General features: G+C 30.2%; 3 protein-coding genes and 1 non-coding gene across 10 annotated transcripts in view; 1 reads left to right on the forward strand and 3 right to left on the reverse strand.

The window, feature by feature from the left end:
* Positions 1–567: 567 nt before the first annotated feature.
* TRNAS-UGA (transfer RNA serine (anticodon UGA)) lies at positions 568–649 on the reverse strand. Its single transcript has one exon. It is a non-coding gene; the product is annotated as a tRNA-Ser (tRNA).
* Positions 650–2,840: 2,191 nt separating this feature from the next.
* On the reverse strand, positions 2,841–7,096 carry LOC137829677 (putative E3 ubiquitin-protein ligase RF298). Of its 4 annotated transcripts, none has more exons than XM_068636542.1 (4): positions 6,875–7,086; positions 6,553–6,601; positions 4,365–6,279; positions 2,841–3,622 (listed from the first exon to the last, which is right to left on the reverse strand). In XM_068636542.1, exons 1-4 carry the CDS (start codon positions 6,894–6,896, stop codon positions 3,083–3,085), a joined length of 2,526 nt encoding a protein of 841 aa, XP_068492643.1. In that variant the 5' UTR covers positions 6,897–7,086; the 3' UTR covers positions 2,841–3,082. The 4 variants fall into 4 exon arrangements, with proteins under 4 accessions (XP_068492643.1, XP_068492645.1, XP_068492644.1 ...); XM_068636544.1 differs by having other exon boundaries at positions 6,553–6,727; XM_068636543.1 differs by having other exon boundaries at positions 6,553–6,768.
* A 5,923-nt stretch (positions 7,097–13,019) lies between these two features.
* LOC137829679 (methyl-CpG-binding domain-containing protein 4-like) lies at positions 13,020–15,791 on the forward strand. The gene is made up of 2 exons (XM_068636546.1): positions 13,020–13,248; positions 15,130–15,791. Exons 1-2 carry the CDS (start codon positions 13,195–13,197, stop codon positions 15,619–15,621), a joined length of 546 nt encoding a protein of 181 aa, XP_068492647.1. The 5' UTR covers positions 13,020–13,194; the 3' UTR covers positions 15,622–15,791.
* Positions 15,792–17,248: 1,457 nt separating this feature from the next.
* Positions 17,249–18,252, reverse strand: part of LOC137829680 (piezo-type mechanosensitive ion channel homolog) — a 35,335-nt gene continuing 34,331 nt past the window's right edge. For all 4 annotated transcript variants that reach the window (XM_068636547.1, XM_068636551.1, XM_068636549.1 and 1 more), the window contains exons 19-21: positions 18,059–18,206; positions 17,817–17,961; positions 17,249–17,729 (exon numbers count right to left, since the gene is read on the reverse strand). In XM_068636547.1, coding sequence (XP_068492648.1) covers positions 17,594–17,729; positions 17,817–17,961; positions 18,059–18,206 — 429 coding nt within the window. In that variant the 3' untranslated portion in view covers positions 17,249–17,593. The remainder of the gene's footprint in view (positions 17,730–17,816; positions 17,962–18,058; positions 18,207–18,252) is intronic.

The raw sequence follows: 18,252 nt of genomic DNA on the forward strand, positions 1-18,252 counted from the left end.
TTATTTTCAATTTTATTAAATATAATTTTCAAAATTAATCATCTTTTAATTTTAATTCATAATTATTATTTTTAAATTAAAATAAGGATATTTTAGTATATTATAACATTATTCAATTATTTTTTTTCCATCATATCAACTAAATATACTGCAAACCTTTTTCTTATTTCCCTTTTTCTTAGTCACTTTTCAAACTTTTCCTTTTCCTTTTTTTTTCACTTTCTTCGAAATTCAAACAAAGTGATAAAAGAATATAAAGAGAAAGTAAACGATAGAAAGAAGGGATATTTAGTTTAATGTAAAGATAATGAAATTTAGTAAAAAAATTATTACTACATATAATTGATTTGATTGAATGAAGGTTGGTATAATGTTTTTAAATGTAATGCTAGAATTGTTCTTAGGACTATTTTTTAAAATATAAATTTTTTAGTTAAAAAAATATTAGTTGAGAAAAAAAAATTATTTCTTAAAAAATCAATAAATTAAATTATTTAAAAAATTTAGAACCTGAATATTAGTTTGGTTTTAAAATATTAAACTCTGCTGAAATCATAAAAAAAATGTCGTCGACAGCAGGGTTCGAACCTGCGCGGGCGTAGCCCAACAGATTTCAAGTCTGTCTCCTTAACCACTCGGACATATCGACAAGTTGTTATGAATTGCTACACTAAATTATAAGACCAAACTTTCATTAAAGAGTATAATTAGTAATTAAATAATGTGACATTTTAAGGTAATATATTTTAATTTCAAGAAAATTCCACTATATTTTATTTTCATTTTATACCGATGAAAATTGTAACATCCTATTTTAGTAATAATAATACGATCAAACTAAAATAATATAAAACATTCATACATATAATACAATATACAACCTAACTTTTCATTTATAAAGACTTACAAATTACTCTAAATTTTTTTAAAATAATATATATATATATATATATAATAAAAACTTAAAAATATTATAATACAAAGACAAGCTACAAAAAAAAGTTACATAACTTCAATAATATGTAAGTTTTACACAATTTTTTAATAAATAACTCATACACATTTATTTATTGTTTATTAAAGACATTAAAAAATTTATACTCAACATTAAAATACTCAATAATTTCTAAAAAAATTATTTAAAGTTTGAACATTTAAAATTAGTATCTATCAATTATATATAGAGTCATCAATTACTAAACACAAATAAAACAATAAATTTCATTAGACACCTATTAAATTGTAGTAACACTTCATCCTTGAATAGGTGATAAAAAAAACTCCATCAACTTTTAGCTTTTAATAGATTATCATCATGTCTTATAATTTAAAATTTACTTTATACTACAAATAATGTTAGGTTATTCTCAAACTAACTACCTCTTACGTATTAAACATTGAAGATCTTATATTTGAAAAATAAGATCAAATTATAATATATAAATAAAAAGAGAAAAATCACTTTACAAACTCATCTCGTAAGGATTTACTTTTTAATATAGTATTAAAATTTATTGAATCAACCGTCATCAGATCACTTACAAATATTCAGTTTCACACTCAATATATATATATATATATATATATATGAGATATGTATTAAAAATCTCTCATCGACTAGATATAAAATTAATTTTGGGTGTGATTTCTAATATCTGAAGGAGTATTTATGTTAAATTTTTATTATGTTTGAATTACAACTTTTCTTTAAATAACTGTTGGTTTATGGTTTAGTTCACATTATAACTTAAACTATATTTAAAAATCTAAAATCATAGATTTTAATGGTAAATTAAAAGGTGAATGATGAAATAAATAAATAACGACCGCATAAAAAAAATTACACATTTTTGGATTGAATCAATCAAGTTGGTTCTTTAGAATGATGTGCTCTTTTTGTAGTTTGTAATTCTTATCGAAACATTTTTTATAAATTATTTTAACTAATTTTATGAAAATATGTTTACGTAAATACATTTATACAGTTAAAAATATACACATTCCTGTGCTCGTGGCAAAAGAGTTCGATATATCAACATAAAATATCTGACATTATCAATCAATAGAAATTACCCTAAATATGATTTTTAAAATATTCATTACAAAATTATATAATTGTTGTCATATATGACAATTCATATAGTTGAGTGAAAGTGTAAAATACATTTATACTGCTATCAATACATTCTAATTAAATTAAGAAAGGAAAATTGAGTTATTTAATTTAAAATTTAAAGAAACTTGATTTTTTTTTTAAAATCTAAAATTGCGTATAATTTAAATTAGAGGCAGAAAAAAGAATGAATAAAACTTTAATATTAGAAAATTCTCATGTCATGCAAGAACAATATTCTGCTTTGTAAATTGGGAACAGAGAACAGGATCTATATGGCAGCGAGAATGTGAGATTTTCTTTAAACACCTTTAAGTAAGAAAAATATAAAAAGATAAATATCTTTTAATAAACTTAAATTAATTTAGATACAAATTAAAAAATTTATCTAAATAAAACTATAATGGCAAAATTTGAAAAAATATAATAGTAAAATATGAGGGGGGAAACCTTGATTAGAAAATGTGTGAAAGGTAAAAAGTCGATGGAAAAATGAGCAGTAAAACAATACTTAAATGGTAAAATTCGTAAAATGCGATTAAAAATGCAAGTAACTGGGTGATTTAAGTTAGAGGATAAGAAATAGATTGTCTAAACCAAAATAATTGTATGCATCAAGGGACAAAAATGGAGAGAACCTCACATACCTGCACGAAGAAAAGAAAGCAGAAATAGATATTGGAGATGAAGAGGCATGACTCCAATAACTGAGTGATAGAAGACCTACTATAATTCAAGATACTCTATTATATAAAAACTCATTGTGCTGATTTATGTTTCGAAATGTAAAAGCATAAACGGTCTTTACACTCAACTGTCCCTTGGGACAGTTCTTTCTTTGTCTATTCTGTTTTTGTTTCTTGTTTATTTCCTTTTGGTTTTGGAAGGGAAGGGAAGGGAAGGGAAGGAGGAAGCACAATGTATTTCTTCTTCACGATTCCCATTCATTCGGAAAGTCTATACTATCATCTAATGCCGAGCAAATCTAGCAAGAATCCTACGTTGGATTGGGGTCCTACATGAAGGGCACTCTTTCATCCCTTGCTTCTCATGGAGCTCATTGCATTCAGGACACACAACCTGATGTGAACATGGCAGAAAAACTACTGACATCTCCTCTGATAGGCACATGACACACTCCTGCTCACGCCTCAAACTTCCAGCAGCCAACTTGTCATGGCAGCTCTCCATTGTTTGAGACTCATTTGAGGTCTTGTTTCCCTTCATGTTTGGAGTACTCTTTGTTCTTGAGAAGCTATCATTCCTTTCCTCAACACATCTACGAAGTGCTGCTATTTTTTCAGAGTCAGATTTTAGTTTCAAGTCAACCAACTCTTTCTCCACCTTTCCAATATCTTCCACATATTTCTGCAGATCCCTAGCAGCCTTCCTTCTAATTATATCCTCCTCAGATTTCATATGCAGCTCACGTTGTTCTCTCTCCTTTTTAATGGATGCAACCTGAGAAAGGAGCTTTTCTTTCGCAGCTCTCTCTTTTGCCAATCTACCCTGTAACATTTCCACCGATTGTGGTATAGCAATAGAATAATAAGCTGTTTGAGTACCCATTTTAAACAAAGGGGACACGGATATAAAAGAAAAACTATTATTTAAAAGGCACTTGTATATATATGTAGACGAATACAAAGGAGGTGTATTATTGAGAAGCCTATTTCTATACAAGAGGAGCAAATCTTAGCTGCAAAACTAAATATTGACGTCCAAGGGATTATTAAAAGAGACTTGGTCACACAACACAAGACCATTAAGTCACATAACTTCGTCTTTTATCTTGACTATTATTGGTAAGATTTAATGATTAATATTTGTCTCTTACTCTTACATAAAAACTAACCCTCTCATTCTACAAAATCTACTCTGTGATACCCAACAAACAAAAAAACTTGCAAGGAAGACTTGTGCGATAGATTATTGAATGCGCACTGTTACTATACTTCTGTTTAATCTGATTCTAGACTTAGCACCTCTCCCATGTTGCAGTACATGGCTATAATTGTCAACCACGTATACGTAGACTAAAAAATGTATATATATTTATTTCAAAGTATCCATGAGTGTTCAAGGTGCCTAAACATTTCCAACATAGGAGCATAAGGTTTGGAGTAGGACTGTCAAAGTAGAGAGGCAGACACTCAAGATAGACGTTGACAATACATACAAGTAAACTCCACAGATTTTTTCAGACATATCTTGATATTTGGAACTAAGTAGTTTCGTATTTATCACATACCTCAATCTTGGCTTGAAGATTTTTCTCTTTGTGTAGCTCCTGTTGCAGATTAAATAATTTGTGCTTCTCTTTCTCAAGGTCATCTCGAAGCAAACTGTTCTGGCCTTCCCATGACTGGGCCTGTTTAAGAGCCGTCTGCTCACTCTCCAGTGCTTGTTGATGGCTTGCCATTGACTCTACAACCCACAACTTAGCAGCATCCAACTCCTTTTTTAGCAAGGAGTTTTCTGCCTCTAGCATGAGAGCAGCAGAAGCAGCACTATCAATTTGCCTTTTCGTATTTTCCATGGCATTCTCCATTTCAGATATCCTCTTCACAGCAGTCTCCTGCGCAAGTTTCTTTTCCTTTTTCAACAGTTCTGCGTCTTGCTTTTCCTTCCTCAGAGTTTTAAACTCAGGCTGTAGTTTCCCAAGCCTATTCGTAACCTGCATAACCTTCTGATTTGTCCAGTTGTTCCAACCAAGTAGCTCATCCTGCAATTCTTGCAATCGAGTTATCAACTTCAAAATTAGCTCATCCTTCTCATCTCGCGGGACATACTTACCCAAAGCCTCATCAAACGGAATATCAGCACAGTAATCAAGAATCTTGACAGAACAGCTTAGCTCAGATTTTGGTTTGGATGTACTGGCACGTGTTGAAGTTTTTGCATTCACCATGTGAGTACAAGATATTGTACTCTTTGCAGGTAATGTTCCAGAGTTACCTCCTGCAGATAAAGCAGATGCATCACTGCTTGAAATATGGCATGTTATATTTGCAGAACAAACTCCTTTCGTGGTTAGCAAATTTGAGGAGCCACATTTCATTTGCTGGTTAGGAATTTCAGATGGCGGCTTGAGTCTTTTTTCAACAACCAAACTACCAACACTTGTAATCTTCCCTGATTTAAAACCCGCTTTTCCACAATTCCTGTAAGTTTTCTCCATGTGAAAGAACTTCTGCCTAAGTGCTGCTATTTCTTTTCTGGTATGCCGCTTAGAGCAAGATCCAGATTTACATTCGTGGGACGGAAAACCTGATGTTCCGGAGGATTTCTCTGCAGTAATTGGCAATGATGCATTCTCTGCCTTAAGTTTTACTCCTCCTGTAGCATGAGAACTTTGGTTGTTGGGTGAATTAAGGAAGCTTCCAAACTTAGGTTCTCCAGACCTTTGATTATGGTGATTGGAGGACAAATCCTTCTGGAGAGTTGGTGAACTGCAATTGGAAACTGCATCAGAGCTTTGGACCTCCGACTTAGATTGTAGACTGGAAGAACTGGTAGAGTTTTCCGCATTACAAACAACACCTGGACGGTCTTGCACTGCACAGGCTAGTGAAAGGTTCAAGTCACAAATCAGTAAAACCCACATTGCTTCACCAACTGTCAAGGAGGGTCTGACTTCACGAACTACACTGATCATCTCCACCATGGTGTAATGCAGCAGATGCTGGAAACTCTCAAATACAAAATCTGTCGCATCTTCTTTCCCCTTCAAAACATTCACCGTCTGATCTACAATATTTGTGACAGGATCTCCTTCCTCAATGTACAGGGCCTTCCTTGAAAGGGACATTTCAACCAATTTTTCATCAAAACCTAATTCAACAACCCTTTTGAGTGCACACCTGAAAATCGCTTGCAAATTAGACAACAGCAATTCCTCAAGCTGGCTTGCAATAGGATCACTCCAATCCAAAAGCTCACGCATTTGCAGTTCATTTTCTCTACTAAACAACTGCGACCACCACTCTGATGGACTAAATTCATTTAAGCCATTTTGTGAAACCGGCATTTCATACCGAGGGAACTCAAACAACGGTAAACTAGCAGGAAGTATAGAAGGATGAGCTAATTTTCTCTTGTTCTTACACCCTTTATCCTGTCTGTCCTCCCCATCACCCGTTTTATCCATTTCAGGAACACTTACACTGAAACCCACAAAACATTTGCGTGTCAATTGAATAAACAAACTATAGGTCCAAAAAGTGCGTAAACAAAGGAATAAGAAATTGACAGTGGGGTTGGGGGAGGGGGAATTCAAAGAAAACATTGACACAGTAAAATTGGGAATAAAATCCATACAGAATTAACACCAATTCAAAATTAAACCTTTTAAAACAAGACCAGTTGATAAAATCTACTTTCACATAAAAGAAAACCAGGGACCCCAATCTAACAAGAGAAGGCCAAGAAAACCATACCTTGGCCAGGAGCCGCAAGACTGAGAACAAAATGAGGAACTTCCTGTATCTAAGACTCAGAAAGAAGACCTAGTTAGACTTGAAACTCTTTAACCAAACAGCTTGTGGGCAGGGCTTATATAGTTCAAGCAGAACAGGGAATGGAAGCCAAGTGCACCCACATACCAATCAAACACTGACAACCCATAACACAAACAATGAAAACGTGACGGATGCCTTCCAACAAGGCACACACAACAGGGTTATTGAAAACAGAAACCAAAAAAAAAATTCAGAAAATCAAGAAACTTTAACTTGGAATCAGCAAAGAAAGCAAATGTACCTGACGCATGCATTGTTTCCATAGGAAACGTTACGGAAGAGGATATTAATTTAGGTTGGCGATTATGGCGTCAAGATTTTTGCTTAATACGCAGTGTATGTGTGCAGCCACAGTTCTCACTCACAAGTTTCTTTGGGTTCTTCTGGGTTTTGGAATGATCCTCTTTCATACATAATACTGCGGCTATTCGTTTAGGCGCTAACAACTACTCTACTTGCGGTTAAACCTTCTTCTCTTTTTATACCCAACCTAATACCCTCATCTACTGCATCTTTTCATTTTCAAATTCAATTTTTTTTTGCATTAAACACCAAATTTCAAAGTTTTGAAGAAAAAAAAAAACAAATGTTAGGGATACATAGACTACATTTTTCAATGAATCTACAGTATATTTCAATTCAAAGTAAATAGCTAAGAAATTAAAATATTGAGGTTTATTTAAAAGAAATGTTCTTTTTCAACGAATATTTTTTTATGACAAATTAATGTTTATTTTTGGATTTTATTTTAATAATTAATAACTGCGAGGATTAAATTAAATGATTTTTTTAAAGATAATGTTTAGTTCATTAAATAATTTAATATTTTCTTAACTTTGTTTTGCTGTAATTAATTTCTGCTCGTTTCTTTACTTAAAAGAATAAATTTAGCTCTGACTAATTCAACATGAAAATTAAATGACCTTATTTACCGAGGAACACTCACACAATTTCTTCGTTTATAATAATACAATTTGAGATTTTTATTTTTTTTTAAATATTATTAAATATCCATCATGTGTAAAAATTAAAATAAATATATTAAAGAAAAGCATTTTAAGTAACTATTTTCAACAAGAGTTTCTTTAGAATTTTTTTTCTTTTAACTTTTTCTTAATATTTTATCTCTTTCAATCTATCATCATTATTTATTATACATTTTAATTATATATAAAATAAAGAGTTATGACATGTAATATAGAAGATAAAATATTAATTTCTTTATATATTTTATGTTAATTAATAACTAACCATTTTCTCTTTATTATAACATCTTTGTGCATGTTAGCATGATTTGTGTAATATTTTTTTTTCCAGCTTTTGTTCTATTTAATGCAAACCTCAAGCAGATTAGTTTCTATGTACGCAAAGACACATATGTTAGGTTTAGGTAATGAATTTTTATTATAATTGTTTCGATACTGAATTTTTAAGATGATTATTTTTTTTTTCAGAAAAATTGAATATTTTAATTATAAAATATATTATTGTGATAGAAAATTTTAGAAGAAATTATTATTTTTTAATTTGAGAACAATTTAAATATTTTTAAAAAGTATAACTTTTTTAGTAAACTTATTTATACTCTTTCCCAATGAATAATATATCAATACAAGAAATGATACCTCACTAGGTATGTGCACACAACATACTTTCCTTCAAAATATCATACGATCCTATATCATACACTTGAATCTATTTATGTATTTTAAATTGTGTTGATAACCATTAAAACAATTATATACAACCTAAAATACATCACAAATACAAGTCATGTAATTTCTCATAATTATTTAAACATAAATTTTTTCTTTATATAAAAATTAACTTATAAATAATTGTTTGTGCCAAAATCATGTGAGATGAAAGGTTTGTCTCACTTTAATTTATCTTGAGCAATTTGTTTTTTAGCAAAAATTTTCTAAAGGATAAAAAGAATGTGTCCCTTTTGTTTAAGCTACATAATGTCATTTGAGTTATAAATACTATCAATAAATTATTTCTAGCTAAAATCCAATACAAAATCAACATCCTGTTTCATTCACAACTTTACTAATTTACTAGATTCATCAGTTTATATTTCTAACATTAACATCAAATTTATTTCACGAATCTGGTTTCAAAATTTACTATCTCAAGTTCATGAGCAATATATACATTCACCTAAATAACTAAGAAAATTCAATCATATATACCAATTTAACATCACAATAAAAATTACATATTTTCTTCTCAACCAACTATCAATAACTAGTTAAATCTTCTATTCTCAACTCACACCAACATTCCGATCAATTTAAAATAAAACTAATTAATTAATTCTCCTTACCTATTTTCAAAGATCCTTAAAAAAATATTTTAAAGAATAAGTTAAGTTAAAGATGTTTTAACTTGCTCGTATGAAACTTGATTAAAAAACATAATACATCACAACAACATAAACTAATATGTATTAATTTAATCAATATCACAAAAAATACTTATCAGAAAAAAGGTAAAAATATGTCTCTATCATCTTATCTTCCAATTTTCAAGTAGTGTCACAAGTTTTCACATTCCACAACCCTTTTACCATAATAATATTTCTACTCACACTTGCCTTATCGAATGATCTTTAAAACTCATTGGTTTAGCTTCATATGATAGATCTTTAAATACTTGAACCTCATCAAGTTTCAACAAATGCTTTGGATTTGACACATACTTCATCAATCACGATACATTAAAAAATTATGTAGATTAGCTAGAAAAGGAGGTAAGACAACCTCATAAGTCATTACACCTATCTTTATGAGAATCTTGTATGACTTGATGAACTTGAGAGTCAACTTCCTAAACTTTATTTCTCTTCCAACACCTATGGTAGGAAAACCTTAAAAACATATGATCACCAACATCAAATTTCATAGGTCTCTTTCTCTTATATGCATAAAATTTCTTCCTACTTTAAGATGTCTTCATCTTTTCCTGTATCAATATAATATTTTATGTTGTTTGCTACAGCAACTCTAGTCTCACCATAATATTCTCATCATCTTGGTGTCAACAAAGAGGTGTTCTACACTTCCTCCCATATAGTGTTGTATTAAGGGTAATCTCAATGTTTTCTTCGTGTTATTATATGTAAACTTCACTGAAGACAAGATCTTATCCTAGTCACCCAAATTATCTAATACACACATCCTTATTCTAATGAATGAATTGTCCTCTTTAATTCCCCATTTGTTTGATGATGGTAATCTAAATTAAGCCTTAAATGAGTACCCACCTACAAGTTATACTAAAACTTAGAAGTGAGTATAAGACTCTATAAAAAAAACTATATTAGTAGGTGCTTTATGCAATCAAACTATCTCTTAAATATACAATTTTGTTTAAAATATATGTAGATGTTTGAAATGGAGTAAGGTATTAATTAAGATTCTAGTTAATAGATATTTTTTTTTTCTATAGTACTTTGGATTTAATACCATTGTTGAGAGATATTGAGATCATGAATAGACTTTTGTATGTTAAATTATAAAATTGATAATCTGGGTTATGAATGTGATTTTAATTAGAATAGTCATTTTCTCATAGTTATTATGAATTGATATATGAGCTTAATGATGAGTTATATTGAGCAAATTAAAGTCATGCAAGCCTTTTTCTCTTTTTTTTCCTTTTTTTATACGAAATTTTGTCATTGTTTAGACACAAATTAGCCAAAGAAAAAATGAAGCAAAACTACAACATGAACGACATCAATTTGGCATGTGTATTGGGAAAGTCATGCTAGCCTTTTGAGTTGCTTAAAATTTGCAAATTCGTTATATTTATTTAGGTAAAGTTTTGAAACAAGTTGATCTTTCTACATGAAGTTGATTTTCTGGTATTTTTACTCAAGTGACAAATTTTCATTAAGTGAGTGAAAATATAGCAACAAATTAGCATTTGCTCTCAGCTCCATTTTTACTCAAGAAAAAATGGAGTAGAAAATTATCCATCCTCTCGGCCTTATTTTCGTTCAAGCAAAAATTCAAGCTAAAAGAAGTTCACTCAAGCTATTCTTTTTGTCGCTTTAATTGATTAAATATCAGAGTTAGATATAAATGTACATAGATTAGTAATTAATTTTATATGTGTGTGTGATGAATTTCATGTGACCAAATGTAAACATAGTTATTTTCAACGGTGAAATAGTATGTTGAAATGATTAGGTTGTGTATTAAATTTGAGATTCTTTATTAGATATCTTCACTCTAATGATATTAGACTCACATAAAGGAAAATATTAGATGATGAGAGTCAAAGGAGGTTTCTATGACCTAGTTTACAGTGTGAAAAAGAGTTGTATCTTGTAAGTCAATTGAATTTATCCTGTCATATGAATGGACTGAGTTATTGTCATGTAACTTTATTGTGGTGACAACTTAATGAAATTAGTATGACAATTGAAGATCTTTAAGTATAATTCAGCATACATTAAAGTAAGTGTATGTGATAATGATGTTTGTGATTTGTGACATGAGAGGTAACAAAGACTAAGAGTTACACATTTAATTTTGATATGTACTTAATGAATTTATGAAATGTGTATTCTTAAGAATGAATGAGATTTGAATGACTTGTATAAATTATGAAATTTTAAATATATGACCGAATATATGCATTTATATCAAATTTAGGAGGGAGTGAAGCTCATAAAACTGGATTTTAATGCAAAAGAAAGAAAAAAAAAGGAAAGAAAATTCAAATGCAAAATAATATATTAAAAAATATTTTTTTATAATAGTAATAACCAAATAAAATATAAAAAAATAGTAATAATAATATACTTCTACCAAAAAAATAGTAACAAATGATAATAAAGTACTTGTCATACCTACTTAGTTTTTTTAAAACATTTTCTTTATAGATAAGAAAAATTAGATAAATTAGAAAAAAATTGGTCCAAAAGAATTTTAAACCATAATCTTTTAGATAAAAGATAAATAAATAATAATCACCAGACATTTAATACAATAGAATTTTGAAAAGCAAAATTTTAATTGCAGAGAATCTTAAAATTTATTATGAAATTACAAGAGAATCAACCCAAATGAGTTTACCTTCCAAACAAAGGCAAAATGAAAAAAGTATAAAGAAAATTAAGAAAATCCTAATGCTATATTTTTCGAACGTTGTTGTCAAGCTTTGAAGTTCGATCCTTTCTTCATGAAGTTTGTATTCTTTTATAAGTTTTCATACTTAAGGATCTCGGAAAAATATGCTAATTCAGATTTTATTCACAGTTTTTAATTTTCTAGAATTCATGAATTTTGTTTCTTATTTAATTTTGAACCGTGAATCTTCGTATCTTCGAGAGTGATTTTGCTTTCAATTATATTTATGAGATATTGTAAATTTTATTTTCTAATTTTTTAAGGTAGATTTCATTTTTCGATTTGATTTAGATAAACAATTTGAACTTTTGGTTCATTTTCCTAATTTTTTTATTATGTTATGGATTGATATTTGTAAATTATTTTAAATAAGTAACATTAATAAATTATAAATATAATTTTAAATTGTGTATAGATAGATTTTAGAAAGATTATTAATATTTACTAGTTTTATCTTGGATATTTGGGAACTTGTGTTATTCAATTATGAATTACGTTTTTACATTTCATAAAAGTTCATTTTAAATTTGGAGTGGATTAGTGTTTTGACTCGGTAGCTCACCAAGTCAATCTCATAACACTGTTTTGATTGCTTTTTTTTAAAATATTTATATTTATCAAAATTATAATAAAATATTACAATAAAATTATTATTATTAACCATGTAAATATTTTTCTGGTAATGAAAATATTAATAACAACATATATATACCACACTATATATCATTTAGTAATTTTCTCCTAATGAATAAAAAATAAATTATTTATTTATTCAATAAAATAAATAATACTTTTTTAATTTTTAAATATATATATATATTTTTAAATAATGACTATATAATTTTTTAATACTATTTTTTAAAATATTATTTTTTAAATTAATTATTCATACATAATAAAACTATAAATTATATTATATGTTAATCTAATAAAAATATGAATATACAATGTGTATTTCGCTAGTTATTAATAAAAATTATAATATCTATTCATATTATTAAATTTTAAAGTCTTCAAAATTAATTGATGTTTAATAAAATCATTTATATTTTCACCTTTCTTTTTCTTTCTCATGCTTTCTAATTTTTTTTCCAAATAAAAAATATTTACTATTAATTATTAAAAATATCTTCTTTTTTTCCTATCGCCCCTCTATTTCTTTCAAACCAAACCATCTTTGTTTTAACCATTTTCTACATTTTTTTTGTTTTTCCTTTCACTTCCTCTATTTATTTCCAACTAAATAATTTTTCATCCTTACATTTTTCTCTCTCACTCTCTCTTTTTGTGTTTTCTTTTTCACCTACCCTTCTTTACTTAACACACTTACTTTACTTAACACACTTACATGACGTAAAATGGTGGATTTGGAAATTGTATTTTGCAGAGAGAGTTGAAGGGAAAACAACTTTTGTGAATGAATGATATGAAGGGCGGTCAAGAAATCTCAAAAACACCATCCTCTTCCAAGGTACTTTTCTTCAACCCATTTTCTCTGTTTCTGATAATTTTGCAGTTAGGGTTTTCCGTGCACGAGATCCCCTGCTTTTCAACTTTGTCGCTTGATTCATTTTTCTTCACTTTTCATGGATTCGCTGTTAATAATTGTTTGTTCTTTGTATTGTAGATGAATCATATTATCCTGTCTATCATTCAATGTGTTGTGTATTGTTTTATTTAATAAAGCTACAAAATTTATAATGTTTTGTTATTTTTTAATGGGTATGACATATAGGTTGTTGTTCACTTTGCTGGTATGTATTGGTTTAGTGAGAAGGGTTCGGACCCCTTAAATATATAATGTTGTGTTTGATTCTGGAATTTACAATTCACAGTGTATGGAAAAAAAATATAATTGACCTATCCTAGGAAAATGGAAAAAAAAACTGTTAATGTGCTGTTTTGATTGATAATTTTAGATTAGTAAGTGTTCGAATGGGCGAGAGATGAGATGGGACTTCAGAAATTTCAGCAAGCTTTAGCCAAATTTGAGGACCTTGGGTGCATGGTAGTTAAATGGAGATACAAGTAGTGTATGGGAGAGCTGATTTTCTGTCTTTTCGTATGGTGAATAGTAAGATTCATAAACATTAAAAGATGTGACATATAGAAATGCAAAGATGCAATTAATAACAAAACAACCTGAGTGTTGTATCTACATGTATATACCACATAGAAGAGGAACTTTTGAAATGAGTAGGGACGTTTGAAATGACGCACCAGGTTCGCGGGTAAATTAAAATTAGGGCTTTTATTTATAAAAGCAATTAAAATTAAAATTAGGGTTTTTATATAATAATTCAAATTAAAATTAGGATTTTTACCAAAACAAGTCGCGGAATCGTGCGATTCGTATTACGATTCACACGATACAGTTGCGATACGGGACATGGTATTGACAACTATTGTGCTAATGTTACCTAACTTTTCCTGACATGGTAATGGCAACCATCCTTTCTGACATTTCAGAAGGAACTCAGATCCATGATGCTTCAAAGTCTGGATGACTGTAAGATTAACACAATAGTAGTTAATCAAGAGAGAGAATATTCACGTAGTACCTTAGTCGCCTGGGTTGATGAAAAAAATCCCAGGAAAAAGAACAGTGGCAAGATTTAAATCAACTTATCTGAGGGGATTTCGGCTTCATCCAATTTTACGGGGAGAATGCAAGATTCAAATCCTAGGATTCCCAGTAAAGTAAGCACCAGATTCACCGATCAATGGTTAATATATCTGCTGCAGAGAAGCAGAGGATCTATGTTCTTTCAGAGGTGGTGCGTTATTGCTCTGCCGTTGTATGCGTCTGTGGTGACACTCGTATCTGATATGACAGAAGGTGGCTCATTTCTCATGCCTGTTTGTCGGAAAGCCCTGATAGGTTCCAGAGTCCAGACATTGATCTCAAATCTCCTGGGCCTATGGTTTTAGGAGTCAAATTAGATAGTGGTTATGTAACTTGTGTGTTATTCTCAGTTTATTGACCTGGCTGGGGTATCATTGGCCGGTTCTATTAACTAATTGAGGCAAAGCTTCCCTAAGTGCCTGTCGAGGTCAGCTTGTTTGGCCTAATTACTCATAGCCCCTCAAGCATAGAGCCTGAAAAGTTGTAAGCGATTGTTGAAGTTAACTTGTGCAACCAGTCAGCTTAGTTAGGAATTGATATTTGTTTGATAAACGTACGTATAAATTAATGTCTGTTTCTGTTGTTAAAAGGAATAAAACTAAATTCATTGCACAGCCAATAATGATTAAAAAAATTGAAACCAAAGCTTGCATATTTGACTGTTATTATTATTCTGTTTAGTAAAAAAATTTAATGCACGTTACTTTCTTAACTGCTGCCAAACAGAGAACACTGTCAAGTCAGGGTTCAGTGGATATATATGCGGCGCAATGCAAAAACTGCTTGAAATGGAGAGTAATGGATACACAGGAAGAGTTTGAAGAGGTTAGAAGTAAAGCCACCGAGGAACCTTTTGTTTGCAGCAGAAAGGCTAATGGTTCCTGTGATGAACCTGCTGATATTGAATATGATTCCACTCGAACGTGGGTCATCGACAAGCCTAACCTCCCCAAAACTCCACAAGGTTTTAAGAGGAGCTTGGTACTTAGAAAAGATTACTCGAAATTGGACGCCTACTACATCACACCTTCTGGCAAAAAACTGAGAACCCGCAATGAGATTGGAGCGTTTCTAAAAGATAATCCAGATTTCAAAGGTGTTACTGTTGCAGATTTTGATTTTTCTTCCCCAAAGATAATGCAGGACACCATCCCAGAGATAGTTGAGCAGAAGGATTCTTCTAACAAGAAAGCTAAGATAGCCAAAGGCGATGTTTGAGGAATATCATCTCAAGTTTGCATGATGCAAAATATGTTGATTATGGTTGGTTTGTAGTGTAGAGAGACTCTTGTAAAACCAAACCTGTCAGACAAATATTTTGTTCATGTGTTTGTATTATATTCTAATTTTAATTTTAATGTTAATGTTATTATTATGTTTAAAATTAACCGAAATTCACCCCAAAACCAAACAGATATTTACTGCTACATTTATGGTTTTCAAACATCGAATGGAAGGCCAAAGATATTACTGCATTCTTCTTATTATAAAACATGATAAACCCTATACCCTATACCTCTACTGTTTTGTTTCACACCAGACTTCTTCGTCTATTGTTTTCTTTTTTCCGTTTTTTAATCAACCTCCAGTTTCTTTGTGACCTTCAGGATTCCTTAAAATTCCCCTTTGTTTCATAAAGCAGTTGAGAATAAATTCGCTTCAGCAAAAGTGACTTCGGACCTGCACTCGAGTTCTTGCCATTGTTTTCAATTTGTTAATTACTTGGAATCATTGTGCGAATAAAGTAAAGAAACAATATGCTCACCTTGCAAATCATTTACTTTTTTTTAATGAATTTTATATTAAAAGCTAAAGCACTCTTACAGTTACATTAAGAAAAAAAGTATTGCTCCTTTCAGAAAAAAAGGGACTCTGCTTAAATGTGTTGGTAGTACTTTGGATGGTGTTTGGTACATCTATTTAGGGGTTGAGGGAGGGGTAGTCCTGTCGTGTAATATGTTACAAGGTTAAACAAGTAAGGTGTGTGGTTGTGTTTCTATATTTATGTTAGACAGACTCAAGTATGGCGTATCTTTTTTTGTATTCTCAGTTTCGTAATTGTGGTAACATCTTCTATCACTTTCCTTCTTTTAATAGTTGTCCTATCTCTCAATATCTCTCAATTTTTGTTGTGTACGTGTACTCTTTTAATAATACATCTTTTCTTTGCTGAGAAAAAGAAAAATTCCTCTCTATGTTAACAATTAACAACATTGATGTCAATTATTAATAATTAAGGAGAGAAATTGAAATATATAATATCAATGATTACAAATACTTACGATTACTAATAAATACGCAAAATTATTAAAATAAATTCATAAAAGAACTTCAAACATTATCTAAATATTATACATTTTATGACGTTCTTATAATAATTATTTTTCTTGTTTATAAAGTTCAATATGATTTGATTACTTTATTGTATAACGGCTCAATGATCTGAACTTAAAAGGCATAAATGCATCACATTTATACCGCGTTCAAATAATTAAAATATAAATAAATTGTTTAAAATGTTCAGTATAATGACTTTTGTTATTATTTAGAACATATTTATGTTAAAAATAATAACTAAATTAAATCCTACGCGTAAATTTTATATTAACATTTTAAATTAATTTTTAGAGCTAATAATTAAAATATATCTCAATTTATATTTCAATTTTCTATATCTTCTCAATTATATTATTGTACACTATGTTCTCTCCATGAAATGTAAGAGTTATTTTTAATGCATATAAAATCGAGCAGTAATGGTATTATTGAATCGATTTTATATTTTTCATTTAACTTTCGGTTAACTTAATCTTGCTGCTTTGATTTAAAGGTGAGAGAACAGGGGTTGAGAACAAAACACCACTCTTCTTCGTTAACTATACAAATTTTGTTCACTAAATATCTAGCATAGACACCATATATATGATTTCTTCCTAAATAAGAGTCAATGTTGTGTACAAGAACAGTCATGAATCACGATGTTATCCCCCCAATCTGTTCAGAGAAATGTTGTGATCGCAAAATGAATTCCACACCAAAAATGTTGCAATATCAATCTTATCATGTAGGGCATCTACCAGTATCGTACTGCTCTGAACTCCACTTCCTTCAATGTGCGTTGCAGTCAAAATATGTGCGAGCATTGAATCTGGTTAGCTGTTAGTGACCAGAAAATGGTACACCCAAAAACTTAATCAGGTTTTGTGTACTCAAGCAGCATGTGCGGGGACCGGTATATCTTCACCAGAGTCCAGTAAAGGACCTCTTCCACTCCAAGCTCACCCTCAGCTCTAGCAGCATATATATCCTCGCATATGGCAATCAATCTACACAAGAAGCATGCAAGAAGTAATGTAATTTACAGCATGATGTATCATAAATAGGGCTATCTTCAGGAAAGAACTCTTCAGTACCTGTCACAGGAAGGTAGGTTCTCATAGGGAATTCTCATCCTTAAGTCAGAGCACTGGAGTCTGATAAAACGTCCAACAGCTAGAACAAAAGTTATGTAAAGCCCCCATATGCTGAACTTGCTGAGTGTGTCACCGAGAATGCCCTCTGAAGCAGTATTACAAATATTAGAAACATTGTATTAGGCAATATTATCAGGAAACAGAATGAACTATGGACACAAATAATTTCATGACCAACTTACGCGGTGGAGTCTCTTCAGATATTATGATTGCCATAGGTCCCGTCAAACCACCACAAAGTCCACTTAAATTTGATCGATTAATATCTCGGAATGTCCACCACTCAAATTGCTCACGATTAATGATGAGATCAGCACTAACAGCATTGGCCTGACAAATTGAAGTAGAAGTTTTTAATAGTAAATTTGGATCACTT

Source organism: Phaseolus vulgaris, chromosome 7, assembly GCF_000499845.2.
Source record: "Phaseolus vulgaris cultivar G19833 chromosome 7, P. vulgaris v2.0, whole genome shotgun sequence".
Classification (NCBI taxonomy): domain Eukaryota; kingdom Viridiplantae; phylum Streptophyta; class Magnoliopsida; order Fabales; family Fabaceae; genus Phaseolus; species Phaseolus vulgaris.